Here is a 21,562-nt window from a genome sequence, read left to right as displayed (position 1 = left end):
TAAGCAACAAATTAATAAACAAGAAAAACGAAGAATATCAAATCAGTGAAGAGCATCATATTCACACGACCATTTCCTTTTGGAAAAGAGGAGGATGACTGCATTGATTCTTGGCAAGTCACCTCTATAGGGAGATTAAGTAGGTCTTTCATGGTTAAAGTTTCATTGACAGTATTGGGAAGATGAATGTCCACACTATAAGTACAAATTCAAGTATGTACGGAAAGAGTACCCCTAATGTTAAGAATCACCCCTCAGACTGGGCATGGCTGTATCCTCCACCTGGTGTGCTTCAGCCTGCTTGCCCTGTGTTGGTTTTGTATGTGAGGTGTTGATGAAAGAGCGCTGTCAGTTGCTAGCCGGGGCCGAGGGAGCCTGATGCACGTGTTACTGAGACATTCCTGTGGTCGGCTTGGATTTTCCGTCAGTGCCCACACCCCCTTTTACATACACACATGCTACTTTATACAAAGGCATGCACTGGTCAGTTGAACATAGCACGCACACACTTAATCACACTCAGACACACATGATATTTACCACATTTGCAGTTATTTTGTGAACCATTATGCAAATTTAAGTTGCTTTAAAATGCCAACTTGGAATGATGTGGTTGGATAATTTATATTGTATTGAGCTGAGTTTTTGACTGTTTTGTGTGTGTGCATGTGCCTGTTTTTTAATGAATTAAAACAAAATACAGATGCATCCGCTGACAGTACTAAATCAACCTCTGTCTTGCCGCAAAGTACAAAGTGCATGCGTGGCAGCCTACATATGAATACGCTTGCAAACACTTATAAAAAAAGAGTGTCTGTCCTCACTGAACCTAAAAGGCCCAGCTTTTTCTCAAGACTTGGAAATACTGGTTCGATCAGATGAGATTCCCACAGTAATTTGACATAATCCAACATTTAAAATGACAAGTAGACTTATTAAATAAATACACAAATTATATTAGAGGGTTTACTGGCACCAGTCTTGCCTTAGCCTGCCTTCACTACAATAACAGACAGGTGGTGTGTCACACTGTTGGCCTAAGGCACAACGAACACATAAGGTTCACTCATTACAGATTTTTTTTTTTAATGAATTTCTGTGGTTTGTGTAACATAACTATAATCAGTGTTTTGATACTGAGGAAAACCATGAGTGCAAAGCATAGGTCCTCACTCTTTTAATAATTAAAACCTAATTTGGCTTGCTGCCTTAAATTTCTTTAAGGACACACTGCAAACTATGCCAAGATATGTCAAACTTAGTCAACTTTGGCATTTTAACAGATTCGACTAAAGACATGGGAACAGATTCTGTTTTCTTGTGACAGGCTGCGCGTAAAAAGTGCCTAAAGGTAAAGTTTTAAATAGTTTCTTTGCTATTTTGTCTGTTTTATGTAGACACGACGCTGGTTCATCCCTTGAGTTAGATGCCTTTTCCTGCTTGAATGATTCATAGGTCAGTGTTAAGTGGATTACCAACATTAAATATTAAATTCAGTCAGGAAGCCTCAAGACCATTTTGTAAAATTACCAGAAAAATAAATGGAATGGTTAAGCCCAAAATAGGCCTAAAACTTAAAGAATATTAAAATTACAGTTATTACCTCTAATCTTTACTAGAAATGCTGATGTACCTGTTTAAAAGGCACCCACTTGCTCATGTGTTCAAAAGATTAACTCAAAAAGCGAAAGCGTCTTTCCACTGCCTCCAGATAGCAAATACAAACAAAAAGTTCTTTTTTTGTTTTCTCAAATTTGAATGCAAAACGTCCCATGGGAAAGGTTAACATCATCAATTACCCCTGATTTAATTTATGTCTACATTCCATTCAGTGAAATGGGAGACCATTGTACAGATTAGTGCCTATTTTGCTACAGTTTCTGTGAATGCTCTGTTGGCATAATCCACAGTGAGAAAAGGAACAATGAGCTTGAGTGTGCACACAGGAACTGTCTTTGAAATACTAATAAGGCTTTCTAAAGAGAGTGCGTATTGTCTGCGCGTGTGTGTGTACGTGTGTGCGTTGTTGTATACAAGCTGTGGCTGGATTCCCAGAAATCGCCTAAATGTTGACGCATGAGGGTCTCTGTCAGCGAATGTGCCACTTCCTGTCTGTTTTTGTTTGTTTTAGTGTATATGGCTTTTGCATCTTTTACCATCAAAGAACATACTCATAATTGATGAAACTGGATCCACTCACATCACCATTCTTTAAATAGAATGGCGCTTCATAAACCTGTCATTAGTACCTGGGGATCTGCCCAGTCCGCGAGCTGCCTTCCAGTCCTCACTGAGGCCTTCACCAAAACCGCTGTCTAGATCTCCATTCCTGGATCTAGCTTTATTCCACCTACTGTTTTCCTTCAAGAAACAATGTCTTGAAGATGTGGTCCGTGCTAGTGAAATGAAAAATGAAAGAAAAACATGGCAAACTTTACGCAAGTCTGCGCAAGACTTGTACACTAACAATAGTACAGTGCTGAACTTTTCTTTTTTTCCCTGAAGGTTCCTCTGGGGTATTGTTGTGGTTCCCTTTGAAGGGTTTTCCAGTCTTTTGCTTCACTGATCACCAATAAGTCCTGTTCCCAGTGCACAGCTGAGAGGAGTCACTCATAAAGTTCAAACACACCCTGCAGCCACTCTGTGAATCAGAGGCACAATTGTACCACAGTTTTCAGCCGCAAGAAAAATCTAACTAATCAGGTGAATAATTTATTTCATTCCAGCGCATGCTGCACAAGGCTTCATCTTGTGATTGCAGCTTAGATAGATGCTAAAGTGATATCACTATTTCAAATATCAAGTCCATGATGTTGTAGTTGAGTCTTTTCTCCGTTTGGAGCCTTTAAGTCATTTTACTTGCAAGTATTTCAGACTTTATGCAACATTTACTGCAATCCTGCCCCTCCTACAGAGGATCCAGGATCTTTCTTGCATTTGTTTTAACAGGCTTTTGGGTTCAGTTTTTCTTTATGTAGTCTGAGAACAAAGGTTGTACAACCTTAGAAAAAGATGTTTGAGACTGTATGAAAAACCCTGAGCAGACCTGATGGCAACATTTTTCAATGAGGGGTTCTCGTAAGGCTTTCATGCCAGAAAATACAACTGGAAATAAATAAGTCGAGGCTAATAGAAACATTAGCAATGAGTGTGCAAATGTCTCCAAGACACATAAACACTTAAGCATATAAACATGCTCTTCTACACATGATTTATGCCTTTTTCTATGTTTACACTCCAGTCAGCATCTCTGTTTCAAGCTTCCTATTGCACTCAGATGATTTCTTATGCCACACCTGTAGCAGCAGGAGCAGCAGCTTGGATCCTTCGTGAGGCTCTCTGACTTTTGTCCTGTCGGACTTGTCCATTTTTGTGATGATCCATGTTAGGCTTAGACTATTTTTGCCAAATTGCTGTTTAGGTTAGTCATTACAGAGCCATTATGGTATAAATCTAAACAACAACCTATGACAAAATGTTCTAAATTTGCCTCATGCATGTAGTCTGGTCCTACTGTAGGTGACATATTTGAGCGCAAGCCTTGTGCACACATGTGCCTGCTGCTGTGTGTGGATGTGAGCCATGCTTCGTGGAGTGTTTTGTTGCTCAGGACTTGTTGCTATCCCTGAGGCTTACGTCACCTGACATGGATTTGACTGCTGTTTCCGTGGCACTCAGTCGCTGGCCAGCTTCACTCCTGCAACTGTCTTTTTTCCATTCATTACTCAATAGCTTTTCAGATAAGTGGTTTTTCAAGTTTCACAACTCTGGTCTCATTATCTTAATCGTGACATCTTTAACTTAAACACGAATTCATTTGAAAATACTTTCTCTTCCTATGTGGTATCATAGCCTATGAGATCAACTGAGATGAGAGGGAAGAGCTTATCTTTGTGCACAAGATGTGGTTTGATAAAGCACTTTGGCTTGTGGGGTAATGACAGGCAAGCAGTCCAGGTTCACGGCAGTGCAAGTGAATAGCTTCCTCTAGTGGTAAAAAGAAATAATTGCAATTCTGATTGAGATCAAATTCACTGCAAGTAGAATAAAAAATTTTTAAAAAGCATAAATTATTAGTAAAGCAAAAATATAAAGACTCATATGTGCTTGTCTGCTTTCAGGACATCAATGTTTGCATCCTAGAGAATTACCCTGAGTGCTCCAACCCAAGGGTTTTCTACATCATCCCCTACTTCTGTGGACAGCATCCTCAGTGCAGGTATTTATGAGATTTTGTCAAGTTGCATTACAAAAGCTTGGTAATATTTCTTTCCAAGTAATGCTACTCTAGTGCAAACTTTCTCTTGGTCTTATTTTCCTTCTGTCTCACACAGAGAGCCAGGAGTATGGGCTTTGGAGAGGGCCAAACAGAATGTGCTGGAGAACTACCTCCTTGTGGGGATATTGGAAGAGCTGGAGGACGTTCTGCTCCTGCTAGAGAGGCTCTTACCTCATTACTTTACTGGAGTACTCAACATCTACAAGAGCCCTGGTAGCTGCACCTTGTGATATAGAATGTTTTATGCTGTCAGAGTATCGAGTGAATGTTTTCCTATACAAGACAATAAAAAAGTCTTTAGCATGGTAACGTGATCAACGTAATTAGAATGTGAATAGTTTTGCGGGTATTTTGTCACAAATTTGCATAGCCTGGTAGTGACCGTTAAAATGCTCTAACTTCCACACAGGACAGAGTTAGTTCTCATGATTTGATTTATGCATACCTTTTTTTTAATGAGGTTCTGATCACAAGATACAGTTTATCTGTTTATTTTGAATGTCATAAAAATGTGCTATTACATGATTTGGGGTGATCTTTATTACGAGAAATATTTAGTGACTTCATACAAAAGGTAGCAACACCTTTTGTATGTGATTTATCAAAAATATCACCTTTATAAGAGCTGCAATAAGAGTTAGGTAGCACTCTTAGCACTCATATGGATAGTAGTCAAGATCCTGTGACTTCCAGATACAGACAAACAAACTGGTGATGGCTAACCAACAGGGCATAGTAGTGGTGGACAAGCAGAGCAAGAAGGCCATAGTGACAGATATAGCTAGGAAGAAATACCAAGAGCTGCATGTTATTTTTGTCCAGCTTAGCGAACCGCTTGTCATGATGACTTAGTAGCAAGATATCTAAATAGATGTGGTGATATATGAATCATTCACATTAAACAGCAATCACTTGCTACTTAACTGGAAAAATAAGTGGCTTAAGATGATGATATATGATATAGTTATTAAGTAATTTCCTGTCTAAATAAATGTGCTTGAAACTTTTTTTAAAACATTTTGATTTTAGTCTTTGCTGAACTTTGTTTTTTTGTCTCTCCATCATTTTGTTGCAGATTATAGGAAAATGGGAAACATGACAGGCACTGTGCGTAAACAAACCCCCACTTTAGAGGCCCTGCAGGTGCTGTATCACCGCATGCGCTATGAGTACGAGTTTTACAACTTCGTCCGTGACCAGTTCCACCTCACGAAGAAAAAAATCGGCCTGAAGTCTGTTTCCAAACCCCCCGCCTATTCAAATGATTTCCTGCGGCAACTGGCCCTTCGAACCCCAGAGCCTCTGGATGAAGACGAGGAACTGGAAACAGATCTGGAGGATGCAAATAGCTGGCTGGTTCATCCCTAAGGGATGCTCGATGAACATTAGACGCAGCCACGTAACGGCTGCTTAGCTAGGACTGGCTAAAGAAAACTGTACCCTGAGGACAAAGGGGAGGAGTTTCAATCTTTCAGCGTCACCCAGAGAATTGAGGTGCAACTCCCAAACTGACAGGCTCAGCACTGAAAACTGTAGAGTTGAGAAACTGGATGGACAAAATGCTCTATTTATAAATTGACCAAGGGCAATGGGAAATAATATTCAACTCAATCTGCTTGACTCAAGTTTTCCTTTTTATAATTTGGGCTTCTTTTTGGGTTCGTTTAAAAACCGTACTGTCGCTGTCATCTCCAGGGAGAGATTAGTGCAAGATCTGGACAGCTAACTGTGATTGGAAATGTGCTAAATGTTATCGCCAGGTTGTTTACTATAGGAGAGGAATTAAAGGCATTTCCCAAGACAGATTACTACTTTATGAGAGGTTTGATGTCCTGAAAGCTGGATGTTGTTGTGAATTTTAAAAAGTGCCATAAGCCTTTTAGGTATATTAGTCTTCCAGGACTGTTGTCAGACCTTACTAAGGGTTCTGGGATTTGTGTGGCAGAAAGTTCTGTGCACAGCTGGCAGAGTTGTGACATAGTCAGTTCATTTGTTTTAGTATTGGTTTATAACATTTTGTGTAATTTTGTTAAATACTATTAGGTGTAAATGAGGGTTAAACTGCGAGCACTCAAGTATGAATTCAGAGAATTCCAAAAGTGTGCATGAATGATTGAGTTTGACCAAACAAGCTGTGTATTTTAGCAAAGATTTATTATTTGGGACAGGCTATATGTTGATACTGTAGAGTGAGTTAAAAGCCTTTATGAAGCCTAATTTGTATTCCAAAGTTTAAAAGATTGAGCTTGCCAAATAGCAGTTTTTTTTGCAAAACTGTATGAATACACTGCACTTTGTGTTAGGTGACATTTCCTTAACATCTGCAGCAAAATGAGGGATTTGGTCACAACTGAATGCTGATTTGCCTGTCATTTCAACTCAGATTATTTGTTGTTTAAGGGTTTTCTGTATATTAATGTTATCATCAAAGTGTGTGAAGTGTTACCAAGCCCAGTTAATACTTATTTCTAATTATCCAGCAGCTCCACAGTGCTTTTTCATCACAGATGTTTAAAAAAAACAATTAACCATAAGCTATTACGTGACTAAACATTTCACTCTACCATCTTAATCTCTGTTCTGCGTATCTTCATCATTATGTTCCATGTTTTGTTTTTTGCTAGTTTTATTTATTGTTTTCTATTCATTTGCATTCCATATAAAATTCTCAGGAAGATAAAAAAAAAAACAATGTTTAACGCTCACATTTTTTTTGTTGTTGTTTATGCTGGTGGCTATAAAACAATTTTCGGCATTTAAGGGTGTCTAGAATGAACAATGGACAATGAATGAACAACTAACAAAGACCGTCAATAAATGTCCTCTTACTATTGCAGCTATTGCCCCTGTTTTACTTAAAAATGGTTTTGATACAGAAAAAAACGTACTTTTTACAGACTTATTATGGTGACTCCATTCGGGGAATTGCTAACTATATGTATATATATAATATGTAGGCATTTTTTCCAAGAACCTTTGTTTAAGAGAGGGCATTCACTCACTGACCACTTTAAAAAAAGTGGCCCTTAAAGACAGAAAGGTAATTTTGGGGACGTTGAGGCATGTTGTTGGTACCATGATGTTTTGGGATTTTTCCCACACCACCACAGGGTTAACAGAGTAGAGTCAGAAGAAAATGGAAAATATCCACTTGGCAGCATTTCTCTGGGTGACAATGCCATGCTGATGTCGGAGGTCAGAAGAGAATGGCCATACCACTTCAAGCTAAGTAACTGTGTAACTCGGGGCATGAGTTACTATACATACCTAGCATGCAGCTCTGTATGCACAAGAGTATTTATTCTGGCATGTCAAATCTTGAAGCAGATGGCCTAAAGCAGCCACACCAGGTGCCACTCCTTTGAGCTAAGAGCAGGAAACTGTGGCTACAATTCAACAGGATATTGGAAGAATGTTGCCCGATATCTTGAATTCTGCTCAGACATTTATGCTAGGACGTAAACATCATGAAAACCATCATGATCTATACCGACTTATATCAATGGTTCAGGCCACAGATGGTGTTTAAATGGGGTGTGGGACATTTTCTTGCCGTATTCTGGGACCTGAACAGTGTTTAAATGCCACATCTTACCACTGCTTTATGAGCACAATGTGAATGTGTGAATATTTCCAGCACCTTGTTGAATATATGCCACAAATAACTAAAGCTGTTCTGAACACAACAGGTGCTCCAACCGAATACTAGCAAGGTGCACTCAATAAAGCGTAAATAGTCATCACTCATTGTAATACTCAAATGTTTTTTTATTTAAATCTTGAAAAATTTGAGTGACAAAATGTTTTTGGAAATATCCACAAACATTCATTACATTTTCAGAATTTTGGCACATCGTCAACAACAGGAGATAATCACTTACATGAAGCAGATTGATAACAACATCCTTACATCCTTACTCGCTCCATTTAGCCCAGTAATAGCCCCCACTCTATTTGAGGCACCAGTATCACGCCAGAACTGGAAGTTCACGTTAGAAGAACTCATGTTTAGTACTTTTCCATACACATAAGCACACACACATAAAAACTGGTAGTTTTCTCCTGAAAAGTTGAACACAGAGGACCTTTATGTATTCGGTAATGGCGATGGGAATGTCACTGTGGCTGTGGGACTTCCCCTTCACCATCAAACACAAAGCTGTTAATGTATATAGGCACCGTATCCTCAGACCTGCTGTATTATTTTTGCATTTCCAGCACCAAGTTCAAACTTTCCTTATTGACAAATGGAAGGAATTCACTTGCTCCTTTACCGAGGTTTATAAAGTCTCTTTCTGTATCACTGTAAAACTGTGCTAACTAAAGCCAGTTCATATGAACAGAATGAAAAAGCCATAAACCCCAGTGTCAATCCTCTGCATATTTATTGTAAATCAAAATAAGACGAGGATGCTATTAATGGAAAAGTCCATACTGTTGATTGCAGACCAGTCACCAGTTTTAGAACACCAGCCGCTGTTCTTTTTCTCCTTTGGATTAATGCACCATAACTGTAACATAATATTGTAAATCAGGTATATACAGTACATCTCCACAGTGTTGTGGTCCATCCCTGTATTTGGTCCAAACATCTGGAGATCATATTTGACTCTTGAAGACTCTATAAGGTACTATTATGCTTCTTTTCTTAATCTGCCTAGCGTCTGATTGCATATAAGCGCATATAAAAAAAATCTTAACTTGACTGTTCTACTCAGTTATACCCACACATGCACACAGATTAGATAACAAAGGCATAGTAAAGCTCAGCAATGGCATCTTAGACAAGATGAGCAATTAAAAAACTCCTGCACACTGTTATTGTGATCGCCGTAATGTTTATGGGTAATTAGAAAATTCATTAACCTTTAATAAAGGTCACAATAATAGGAAGAAGAAGAACTAATAAAGGTCTAACAATGGTGTGCAAAACTTTGCTCTTTTGTTACCTTTAAATATTTGATCTTTAACAAGAGGCAGTTGAGGATAAATCCAGTGATAGATTCACAGCAAAACTGATGTCCTGAGATTAAAAGAAAGCCTTAAAAGGCAAGTTGAAGGCACTTATTTAATATTAGAATAATACATTCTAGATACACGACATACGATTTATTATGGTATAAAATAACCAAGGCACTGCCATGATCTGGTCAGATGGTCGGAGATGCCAAAAAATGTGCAGCAGTTTAGCTTTGATAACTTTGTTTTAAAGGATGACTTGGTTCAGTACAGCTGGAGTCTGATTTTAATAGTTTTGGTCATCACTTCTTGTCGGTAATATAAACACTGTGGTAAGAGCAGGAGGATACCCGCTGAAACACTGCTTGAAAGAAGCCCAACAGGGCAAGAAACACCTGACGACCTAACATAAAAATCTGCTTTTGTTCTGCCTATAACTACAAAAACTTCATTTGATTTAAAAATAAATAAAGTCTTTCTATTGTCTGTCATGTCTGTCTTATTTGTAGCTGTGTTCCAAGAAATTTTGAAAAAAATTTTAAGTACAAAGTTAAAATCAGTAATAGAAATTATGATCGAAACTACAAAAAAGACTCAAAGTATGCTTTCACAAATTACCACACATGGCACATGATTTTCATTGTTTTGTGGTGTTTACATGATAGAGCAGAAGATTGTGAGGAAGTTCTCAGGCCTCCTAAAATATCAAGCTGTTGGTCACTTTACAGAACAAAATGTCAACAAAAAAGTCACTTCACAAGTTATCATAAAAACGTATCTTTTCTTGTTTTTCACTTTTTTCCAACCATCCCATTAATCTATGTCGTTTTTGTTTCCAGGTATTTAACTGTTGTTACCTCGTCTCTCTTCCACAGCTTGTCTCCTTGTGTGTAGATCTCTGTGTTCCCTGAAGTGTACGGCTCAAGCTTTTGCTCCATGCTGGTTCAGCTCCAGTCTGTCGTTCATCTTGCTGGGCTTACGTCCCAGAGATTCAGCCTCTTCCAAGGTGGTTGTCAGAGGTTTGCCAAGGGTCTCAGGCAGAAACAGTGCGAGTACTCCAAAAATTAATGCCAGGATTCCTACAATAAGCTAAACACAGGTTGTGATTGAGAAAAAGGGGGGAAATTTTTTAATTTAGCAGTGCTGCCAGGGTAAACTTAGAAATAAACTATGATAAATGAGAACAAATGGAAGTTGACAGCTAAAACATTAAATGCATTTCTATACCTGAGGTAGGTAGATCCAGATGTCAGCCAGGTAGACACAGAAAGGGGCCACCACACTGCCGACACGGCACATCATACTGCCACTACCTACTGCCAAAGACCTGGAGGAAGAGCAGCATTACTCCCTCTGTTAGAATTAATTAAAAGTCGGAATATTACATTGATTTCAGTTTTTAAATTTAGTTCACAGGTCTAGCTAGTTCTAAAGTGGAAGATTCAAACATGAAACTTTGCCCTTAATATAGCAGCAAAGTACAAACCCCTATTCCAGTAAAGCTCTCAAGAACAGAATGCAATGATTTCCAAATCAAATCAACTTTAACCTGAAATTATGGTTGTATATGAATGCATGAATTTTCTGTTTCACGTATAAAGAGTTCTTTAGTTTTTGCAATATGAAAAAAATAATAGTTTTAGCAGTTTTAGCAAACCCTTAAAACAAAAACAAAGCTCTTTAGCGTGCTTACCTGATGATAGTCGGGTAAAGCTCGCAGGTGTAGAGGTAGATGAGACCAAAGGCAATTGCAATAGCAAACTTTCCTATCATACTCAGAACAATAGTTAGGATCTCTATGTCCTGTAGAAATGAAGAGAGAAAGAAAAACAAAGAGAAAGACAAAGATTTCAATTCAATTTAGCTTTAATCACGTAGCACCAAATAACAAAACTAAATTCCAGGTGCATATACTACTTTTAAAAACTCAAGAAAGCACAAGTAAGTACTTGTACTTAAGTACTTGTACACCTGATTGCCCTTGCTCATCAGAGACTTAACGAACTTAATAAGTGTTGCTCTGTCAGTCACTATAATTTAATTCATTATTATACTCTCTGACAAGTTCTGATTGTGTGTCAAACATGCCCTTGACTTAAAACATCCATAAAAACATACATGTTAATATATGGTAACTAAGTGAAGAATAAGCTTGAATGTAAAATGAAATGTATTTGATTATTAATTCCCATTGACTACAAAGCAGTGTATAAACTGTATACAGCCAAGCTATCGTGTGGTTTCTATTAAGAAGTGCTGGAAACAAACTGGAACTTAATGAGACTGCAACTGGATTTATGACAGCTGGAATGAACAGGTGTGAGTAAAAGGGTCGCTACTGCCGTGTCAGCAGGGTTGCGACACAGAACTTTAGACGTGTCCCCTGTCTCCATGCTGCTATTTTTTTTCCATCTTTCACTGTTTGCGTGGCTCCTAAGATCAAAGGTCATATTTATTTAAAAATGAAGTACCAGCTGTTTGCCAGCTCATCCATGAACAGTGCTAATTTGGGTCAGAGCTCAGAACACATGTTGGGAGCTTCAAGTGTCGGATCTCATTAGTACACAAAATACATCGCAATAACAGTCGAGTTCATTAGAGTACAAGTACTTTAAGTAACTCTATGCTATATTTATTCTATCTTGTAAGCAGAAGCATCACTGTCACATGTGTAAAGCTCCACATGCAGTTAGGATGCAGGATTACAAGCATGGCTCATTTGTAAGAGTTACCAAGACGAAGCCTCTTCCCTCCAAAAAAGACATGGCGGTATAGCTTAGGATTGCAAAGTTGCCTCAGAACTTAACACATGTTAGAGAGAGTTTCTTAAAGTACATGTACTTGTACAGTTTGGACTGTCTGATTTATCGCCTTGTCACTGGGCTGGTACTGTTGAACTCTGACACTTGCACCTAAAGATGACTGCAGATTTCTGTGAACAGCTGAACTTTTTTTTGGTGGTGGGGGGTGGGGGTGGGGGTAGGGTGCATCTCTGTACGTACAGCAGGTACCACAATAATGAGAAAACAGGCGACCGCAGCCAGGAGCAGAGATGGGGCACACGTCTTCTTCCTTCCAATCCGATCCATTGCAAAACAGCCAACCAGATAAGAGGGGAGCTCCACTGCACCTGGAAACAACCAACCACAGCCGCTCTCTGTCAGGGGTTATCACTGGCACTGACAGTGACATTCTATCTGGAGGACCTAAATAACCATCTGAAAAGCTGCCTCCCAGATATGCTCTTCACTGTGCCTCTAATGGAAGTAAATGGGGATCACTCACTAAATATTCCTCTGGCAATTAAATGATCAAGATTAAAAATACACTTTCCGTTGAGCGTGAAGATACAAGACAATTCATTTAAAACAATTACTTTGTGACTTGAATTAACATAATTTACAATTATATTTCTAAGCAGTCATCCTGAAACACATTTCAGCAGTCATTTTGATGTTAACCTCAATTTCAGTGATGACCTAGACATCCAATCTGCATGTTAAGAATCAACAGTCAAATCTGAAAAAAACCTTCAAGTTTACTGTCCTGAATGGAAATCTACTGGAGAGTTGTGAAATGCAAAAAACCCCCAATAAAAAACCCAAAAACAAGCCAAACAACATCATTATCCAATCATGCTTCTAGACTCATGACAGTTTTAAGGGAGAGGTGGCAGAAATATTCTTCTACTCGACCTCTAGGTAAAGATGGAGGTAAGTGGACTTTTTCTTGGTCGACTTGGTTACACATTTGGTTATCTGCCACAATCTTTACTCTTATCTAATGTCAACAATTTCCCTTGTGGGATTAATAATCTACCTACCTACCTAAGTCACAGCTAGTAATAAATTCTGCAAACTTATTTTATAATTAAGTGATCGTACTGTTACATCCCCCAGGAGGATGTCTCTTCTCCCTATTAACCTTTTGTTTTGTCCAGGCTCCACCTCCTCTGTCCTGAGTCAAAGGTTAAATAAAATCCCGTGTTTTCAAATAGCATTACATGAACACTATATCAGTTCAACTAAAAGATGTTTGTTAGACTGTAAATCCTATTTTCTCAATCAGACAGAAAACCACGAGGAAGCCATTTAGCTTAAAGATGGAGCGCTGCTATTTTTGTTGAGTCCTCGCAGTCTGATTTCACTCTCGGTTACATATACAGAGCACTAAACAAAGCAAAGTAGAGGAACATATCATTTTTACTGTGTTTGAAATTTCCACATAAGGTTCTGCTCAACTTAGAAGTAGCAAGAGTTGTTTTTAGATTAAACAGGTGAACTAAATCATCTCCAGACTCACTGGAAACACTCTGAAGTAGAGTAAGAAGCAGAGACACTATTCTACATCTGACACCAAAGGTAAAAAAAAAAAAAGTGCCAATATGATCACAATATTAAATACATGTTTATAGTTTTGCAATCTCAGTACCAAATTCACACTCATGTGACAATCACTTACCAGCAAGGAAGAGGTTAACATACTGGTTTCCTCCCAGATTTACTGAGCCCAGAGAGAAGACGTAGTAGCCCAGACTGCCGATGAACCAGATGGCCCACACTGTGCATGTACGACCGGCCATCCTCCAGCTGCCAAACAGGTCCACGATGGTCAGCTTCTTCTCAGGCTTGGATGACTGCTCGTCTGTGTCTCCCTTCAGCAGACTTTTGCCATCTTCTCTCTTCCCTGGCTCCAGGAGATCCTCAGCTTTCAGCCTGCATTCAAGGCCGTTGACGCGGGCAATCACATTCAGCAGTTTCTCAGTTTCCTCATAGCGGCCCTTGGCCATCAAGTAAAAGGGAGTCTCGGGAAACTTCCAGCAAAAGAGCAAGAAAGGTGCGGTGCATACGGAGAGGACTATCTGGTAGATCCACCACACCCGCACCAGGTAACCAGTCAGAGCCACCATCATGACGCCAACAGCAAAGGCTGCATGCACATGCATCGATGTCCATGTGCGTACCTTGTTGCCAGTGAACTCTGTTACATAGACAAAGACCACCACCAGATAGCCACTAGACACCTGTCAAAAGCAAAGATGAGAAATAGGAACTAGTCATTTTAATAGCAGTTTAATAGCAGTTTTCCACAGAAAACAGATAAAGTGGCCAAGAAATGAAAATGTAAAAAAATAAAATAAGAGATGGACAAAATGCCCTTCTAACATGTTACAGATGTTGATGTTGTATATAGTACTGTGCAAAAGTCTTGAGTCATCCATCATTTCTTAATATTTGGTTTCCAAGGAGCTAGACTTTCTTAAGATTTTTAAAGTGCACTTGAGAAACAGGCCTTCTGAAGTTTTTCTTTGGACATTGGCTGCTTTTTCACTCATTTTCAGTCCAGACTTTTTACCTGACCTGGTGGCTGAAATTTTTTGCTTTTGTTTAATTTGTCTTTGGGAGGTTTGTGGTTTTTGTTTCTTTGTTTGTTAAGCCACTTAACACTGACCTATGAATCATTCAGGGATAAACTGGGGGGAAAAGACAGCAAAGATCTGAAAGATAGATCTGGTCAATCAGTTGATCCATTTACTGTTGGTTACAGCCTCACCAGAAACGGTCTGAGTGGAAAGGTGGCTGTCAAGAAGGCATTCTTATGAAAGGGAAATGGGAGAAAAGGCAGAGGTATGCCAAATTATAGAAGACTTGAACTGAATTTGAGTGGGAACAGATCTTATGGAGTAATGAATCGAAATTTAAATTTTTTGGTTTAAGTCATCATCAATATTTACAGAGGATGTCAGTTCAGTGGTACAATAGCGACTGTCTGCAGCCATCTTTAAAACACAGTGTCGTGGTTTGGGGTGGCGTTTCAACCAGTGATGTTGGGGATCTTGTCAAAATTGATGGATATTTGAACACCATCAGATTTTGATCCACCATGCAATACCGTTAGGAAATAATGTAATTGCACTTCATTTTTCATATTGGCAATAATCCTAAACCCATTTACACCTGGACAGAAAAAAAAATCACAGTGGAACACTATTAGTCGTGGATTGGCTTCCCCAGAGTGCTATGGGATCATCTTGATAGAGAACAGAACATAAGACAGCCAACATACATAGAAGAGCTTTGAATGTCCTTCACGCTGCATGGAGAACTATTCCTGTAGACAACTTAAAGAAATTACTAAAAAGTGAGAGTTCAGGGTCTGTCAAAGAATAAAGGTGGTCATACCAAATATTCCCTAAAAACTTGTTAGACCTTTGCAGAATCTGTCCTATTTATTGTATTTCCTTGTATGTTAGCTCATGTTTCAATAAACAGCTGCAAATGCTGAGTGAGAGGTGGCTTGAGACTTTTGCACAGTACCATAATTTGTCCACAAGATGGCACTCTGCAGCTTCCCTGCTGGCAACCGTGTTTGAAACGCCCAACAACCAGCTAATCCCAACAGAGTCGGACAGAGTATAAACAAATAAGCAAATAACTACACATAACAAATGTTAGGGAAATCTGTTTTGGAAAATATCGGTCGATATATTGGAATATCAGATTTTTAAATCAGCAAATATCTGTATTAGTCTTTTAAAACTTATGTTCCTCAGACTTTAAATATAAGGTTATGATCATGCTAGTAAACCTGAAGTATATCCTTTGTGTTCAACCTTATGAACTTATGAACAAAGAGAAACTGACTGCATGCTCTTGTTGTACACAGTACCAGCACACAACAAATTTATAGTTCATAGTAATGATTTGGGGATATGTCTTTGTAGGTTTGCCGTGTGGTTTCATAGTGTAGCTGTGCAGTATCAGTGTACAAGGGCCTGACTCTATGTGAAAAACAACAGCTGTAGCTGCCCTACCACTGCTAATGTACTGACATGTGGACTTGTAACCATACAGACCGCCTTCCTTAGGGGTGTTAGTTTAAGCAGATATGAAATAATCTGCATCTAAAGCAAACAAACCCATGTTTAAATATAAAGACAGAAACTAAACCTGTTTGTCACTGTTTGTGTCACATTTCCTTAAATTACATATTTAAGGAGTATTTTTGGTTTGCATGTTGGCTTAGCTGCAATATGCCTACAGGGGGTGTATTCAAGTATATTACCTGAGAACATTAGGGACTGGACAAGAGGTTGTTTAGCTGAGAAACATCCACTGGTGGCTGTTTGCAAGAAGAACATTGCAAATATGCCACTTCTCTTGTCCCACGTTGGCTTTTTATAAAACACACGCACGCACAGGTACGTAACCATTCACAACCGTACCCACCATAGCAAGGAGAAAGCGGAGCACCACAAAGAAATAGTAGTTTCCGGAGAATGCTACAGCTACTCCAAACCCAAACTGACAAACGCTGGTGAGCATCAGAATCTTCACACGCCCAACTCTGGTGGAGAGAAAGAAAATTATGTGAAAAAGAATTACAGAGACAAGCAGACCAATAAAGGAAGAGAAAAGAGCTTGTATATTCAGTTAAGGAATCGATTAAAAGGGGCTTATAAAGTTGTCACAGTCGCACGTGGTTTTAAATCATTTCGACAGGAGTGCTTGACAGGAATATGATACTTGTGCATGAAGTTACGGAGAAGACTGACTGCTTTCTGCTAAAATTTACTGCTGTAAATGGTAAATGGCCTGATTCTTATATAGTGCTTTTCTACTCTCCCGAAGCTCTTTATATAACAAGCCTCATTCACCCATTCATGCAAGCATTTTTTTCACTTTTTTGCTCAAGTGCTTTCTATCTAACAATCAAACGAATTCGCATTCGGAGAGCAACTGGGGTTTAGTTTCTTGCCAGAGGATATTTGGCAAACAGACTGGAGCAACCATGGATCGTACCACCAATCTTTCGATTAGTAGGTGACCTGCGCTACCTCCTGAGCTACAGCCACCCCTGCACATGTAAATGCTAACCACTCAAATCTGGCTTTGCATTCTGCTCCAGTCATTACCTTCCACTTCTTTTTCCCCCAATCTACATCAACTATGCTTTCACTTGTCCTGCCTCATTTTCACTATAATAATTTCTTTCCACTACCTTCTTGACCTAATGTGAAGCCATACATCCTGAAATTACAACTACATGAATTACAACTACTTTGGCAAGTTCCTTTTTTTTTTTTTAAACATATAGTCTATGCCAGGACAGCCCTTCCTGTTTAAAACTTAACTCAAAAAGTGTCACATGGTAACATTTAACCCCTGTCTTTGACTCTACATGTTGCCTGAAAATAACCTTGACCTCATCTTACAGCAGCCCCTGCTTACCTGTCAGCAACGTCCCCAAACACCAGCGCTCCAATCAGCACCCCGAGCATGAATGTGGGCTGGCACAGCTTGGCCAGCCACTCTTTATCACATACCAAGTCCCAGTCGGTCACAATGCTTTGGTAAACTTCGGTGTGGTCATAAACAAAGTTCCCTGTACATTCTTTCACTGTTTTGTTGCCATCGAAGTCATACGAAAAGTGTGTTGGGTTGATGCGAAGGGTGCAGCGGCACCGGCTTAGCTCCCACTGTTCTCCTTCTGCTGTCTTCACCACCAGTGGTCCACTACCTGATTTGAAGACTGGTAAGATTTCTTCCAGGCTGCTTGCCGTCACGTTACCATACAGAACGTCGGTGATGTTGCCGGGCACGCTAGACACAAAAATTGGAGTTTCCACCAGAAAAACTGAGGCCAGGTAGTGGATTCCACAAGCTATGGCCTGGAAGACTGCTGCAAAGTACAGACATGCCTGAAATCTGGACAGAAGGAGAATACAGGAAAATTATTGTGGTGATTTTACAGTATCACCACAAAAACAAAAAACTTCTACAAAGGCAACCTTAATAGTTCAACTTTTAATGGAATCTAAAAGACATTTCCAGGTATCCAACAGCATTATCGTTTCAAGACAATTGCTTTGAATGTAGTAATTTATTCAGAAAACAAGTCTATATCCAGTGTTGGGGAGTAACGGAATACATGTACCGCCGTTACGTATTTAAAATACAAAATATGAGTACATGTATTCCGTTACAGTTACCGTTTAAAAAGGTGGTATTCAGAATACAGTTACTTTGTTGAAATAAGTGGATTACACGGCGGTACTTTCCTGTTTCATAATATGAAATTCATATTGTCGCGGGTCAGGACTGTTTGGGTTTTGTTTGACAGCTATGTTCTGTTGTTCCAGGCGTTACGGTTGCCATGGTTACAGGGTGATGCTCTCTCTCTGCGTGTTTCCTGGGTGAGAGAGCACTTTTTGTTGTTGTTGTGCTAAGCTAATAGGCAGAATGCTACAGGTATAGCTCTAAAGAATGTAGCATCATAGGCAGTGTAGTCCGTGCTCAGTGTTGGGAAGGTTACTTTTAAAATGTATTCCATTACAGATTACAGTCAAAGGAGCTTGCAAAGAAAAGCGTCTGGACTTCTTTAAGTTGCTTGAAGACGTTTCACCTCTCATCTGAGAAGCTTCTTTAGTTCTAAGGTCAAATGGTGGAGAGTCCCAGATATAAACCTAGTGGGAGTGACCCCCCACAGAGGGAGAACTGAAGAAGCTTCTCGGATGAGAGGTGAAACGTCTTCAAGCAACTTAAAGAAGTCCAGACGCTTTTCTTTGCAAGCTCCTTTGACTACGATGACCTGGATGACTGAGAACCTTCACAGACATATTACAGATTACAGAATACATGCCCCAAAATGTATTCGTATTCCGTTACATTACTCAATGAGAGTAACGTATTCTGAATACTTTGGATTACTTAATATATTATCATGCTGTTTACAGCACTACGTGAATGTACTATTGCTGTGTGATTTATTACTGTTACTGAAGGTCTGCGGCTCCGAACCATAGTAAAGGGACCTCTGGCTAATATGGTGGGTTCTGTGTCGGGCTCTTAGCCGAAAAATAGCTTTACTTTGTTGTGTGGGTCAACTTTGCTTGCGAGAGACAGAGAGAGGCGTTGAAAGGCTGCTCCAACGGAACTTATTGTTTTCAGAGGAACACGGTGTGCAGTCAAGTCTTAATAGCTTACTTACAACTGGGCTCTTCAGGCACTCTTCTTGGCTGCAGTGGTTATTATTATATTTACATGCTTCAGCTCCTGTTTTTGCTCGATGACAGCTCGTACTTTTCCTTTTTCTCCCTCCCTCGCTTGATGAACCAGCATGATAATATATTAAGTAATCCAAAGTATTCAGAATACGTTACTCTCATTGAGTAACGTAACGGAATACGTTACAGAATACATTTTGGGGCATGTATTCTGTAATCTGTAATGGAATACATTTTAAAAGTACACTGGACATATCATAGACAGCATCTTGAGACACCCCTCATGCCTCGGTTTTCTTCCAAGGAGTCAGACTTTCTTGTCATTTTTAAAGTGACTTCGTGCAATAGTTGTCTGGGCTTTCTGAAAATCTATCCATGTTCTTCTTTGGACACTGGCTGCCTTTTTTTTTTTTTTACTGATTTTCAATCCAACCCTTGCTCCTCCATCTTCAAAATATAAAGAAATTAATGGTGACTCGCGATTTTAGCAGTGTACCCAACCTGTGTGGAAAGGTAAAACTTTTTTACCAGCTTTTTAATAAAACCCTAAACGTTTTTAGGTTAAAAAGTGGGAAAACAACTTGACTGATGGAGAGGTAGTCAGGTAAAACCAACCCGCACAGAAAGAAATAATTCTAGGTGTGTTTATTAAGTCATTTTGAAAAAGCCTACTAAAAACGAATATATAAACTTTATAGTTTAAATACATTAACCATGTGTCTCCTAAAGATACACAGGCCCATTTCTAACTGTAATTAGTTATTTTTCAAAATTACAAAGAGGTGACAAAAGTTTCTCTAAGCGAATGTCCACCCCCTTTTTGAAACATGGATATATCTGTATAGATAAAAAAAAAAAATACCGTATCATTGCTGTAAAACAAATTACGTCATCTCCCACTTTCAATAGTGTTTGTTTTCAAAATAGCAATGTGAAGTGGGATGTGTAATATTTACGGTTCTAAAGTTGGTGCCTCCTACCACAAAATTCCCCCCACTCGAATAAAGAATAAAGAAAATGTAAAGTTACAACTGACTATAGAGAAAACATGCCAATCCTCACGGTACCTTTTGAAATGTCCGAGCTCGTCGAATACTTTCTCCACAGACATTTTCTGACGGCGCGTTTGTGTGCGGTGGCTCCCGGTGCGTCTCTCCCTGGCGGGCAGCAGCTCCTGAGCGGATCAGCACCAAATAATGAACAGAGGCCTTCACGAAAGCAGGGTGGGAGGGGCAGACACATACACACGGCTATTGACAGACTCGAGCTCCTGGGGCAACTACCTTATAAGCGAGACGCTGGTGTTAAAAAAAAAACGCCCTCTCTTCTCTTCCCAGATATAATGAAATAGACAACTGCCCCAAATCTTTTTAATTTTTATTTTTAAACTAAGCGAGCCGCCCTCAAATCTGGACACATGCTCTCTACAGAGTGCAACACCTCAGCGATACTAAAATGAAAAAGTCAGCACAACACTTTTCCAGAATTGCGTCTTCATAATTGGTAACACGTGACTGGGTGGTTTTAATAAATAGACTGGTGTCTTTCCAACTTCAGATTCACTTAAAACCCCCAAATGAGCTGGGAAAATCACTGGTGATGATGATGACGTTTTGGAAACTTAAAGGTCTGTATGATGACTTAACATTTGTTTGATGACATCACCTCTTTGATTACATTAGTTTTATCAGTCTAATTTGAACTTTTTGTTGTGGAAATGGCACCTATGATGTATCCAAGGGCTTTTTTTCACATTTTGATACAAAGTGAAGTAGTGATGAGAGTTGTTTGCTTTGATACACCTGTGACTATACCTATCTGCAAACTGAAGATCTTGTGATGTAGTGTGATGTGATGTGTAGAAGTATTAGATCTGTTTATTCTGTTGTTAACTGGTTATCCTTGCATAACGTCCACGTGTAAAGTTTAACCCCTATCAGGGTCAACATAAACAAGCGGCCACTGAAACAACTAGTTACTCTAAATGTGCCTGGTGTTTACAGTTTAAGCAAAGCAGTAATGAGCTGCTGGGTTCATAATAATCTCAAGGTCCTGTCTCTGCACCAGCAATCATTCCCTCTTTCTATTTGGCTAGCTCACTCAAAATTGTGGCAACAGCAACAATGGCTATTTTAATTGCTTATTTAAGTAAGCATTTAACATTTTAAGAAGTAAGAAATAACTAGAAATGCCCAGACTCCAAAGTAGCATCCTCACATGGCTCTAATAAACTATCCAAACTTCCAAAATGTATAGTTTGCTTCGAATTAAAACAAGCAAAACAGCTGTAACCATAAACACATAGCTGGCCTGGGTAG

The 21,562-nt window shown here is 39.2% G+C and overlaps 2 protein-coding genes across 4 annotated transcripts in view; one reads left to right on the top strand and one right to left on the bottom strand.

Annotated features, from left to right (window-relative positions):
* Positions 1-7,115, top strand: part of usta (uronyl 2-sulfotransferase a) — a 57,498-nt gene extending 50,383 nt beyond the window's left edge. For both annotated transcript variants that reach the window (XM_085431885.1, XM_085431884.1), the window contains 3 exons: positions 4,122-4,219; positions 4,335-4,492; positions 5,355-7,115. In XM_085431885.1, the coding sequence (XP_085288011.1) occupies positions 4,122-4,219; positions 4,335-4,492; positions 5,355-5,647 (549 nt within the window). In that variant the 3' untranslated portion in view covers positions 5,648-7,115. The remainder of the gene's footprint in view (positions 1-4,121; positions 4,220-4,334; positions 4,493-5,354) is intronic.
* Positions 7,116-7,633: 518 nt separating this feature from the next.
* Positions 7,634-20,447, bottom strand: slc22a16 (solute carrier family 22 member 16). Of its 2 annotated transcripts, XR_014915108.1 has the most exons (9): positions 20,312-20,447; positions 17,470-17,946; positions 16,468-16,585; positions 13,700-14,261; positions 12,241-12,368; positions 10,932-11,041; positions 10,466-10,565; positions 10,096-10,327; positions 7,634-8,790 (listed from the first exon to the last, which is right to left on the bottom strand). XR_014915108.1 is itself a non-coding variant. In XM_085431883.1 (8 exons), exons 1-8 carry the CDS (start codon positions 20,353-20,355, stop codon positions 10,160-10,162), a joined length of 1,707 nt encoding a protein of 568 aa, XP_085288009.1. In that variant the 5' UTR covers positions 20,356-20,447; the 3' UTR covers positions 7,634-10,159. The 2 variants fall into 2 exon arrangements, 1 of the variants encoding a protein (XP_085288009.1); XM_085431883.1 differs by having other exon boundaries at positions 7,634-10,327.
* Positions 20,448-21,562: the final 1,115 nt, after the last annotated feature.

Source organism: Copadichromis virginalis, linkage group LG15, assembly GCF_057382275.1.
Source record: "Copadichromis virginalis isolate Kocher_CV1m ecotype Utaka linkage group LG15, C_Virginalis_male_GT1.1, whole genome shotgun sequence".
NCBI lineage: Eukaryota > Metazoa > Chordata > Actinopteri > Cichliformes > Cichlidae > Copadichromis > Copadichromis virginalis.
This window is presented reverse-complemented; position numbering and strand designations above follow the sequence as displayed.

What these genes read in the sequence shown, in the direction of transcription:
- slc22a16 (XM_085431883.1), bottom strand. Translation starts at nt 20,355, where the DNA reads ATGTCTGTGGAGAAAGTATTCGACGAGCTCGGACATTTCAAAAG. An exon ending in TGTTAACCTCTTCCTTGCTG is followed by an intron (nt 12,369 to 13,699) that starts GTAAGTGATTGT and finishes GGTTGTTTCCAG; the next exon opens with GTGCAGTGGAGCTCCCCTCT. An exon ending in CTTTACCCGACTATCATCAG is followed by an intron (nt 10,566 to 10,931) that starts GTAAGCACGCTA and finishes CTCTTCCTCCAG; the next exon opens with GTCTTTGGCAGTAGGTAGTG.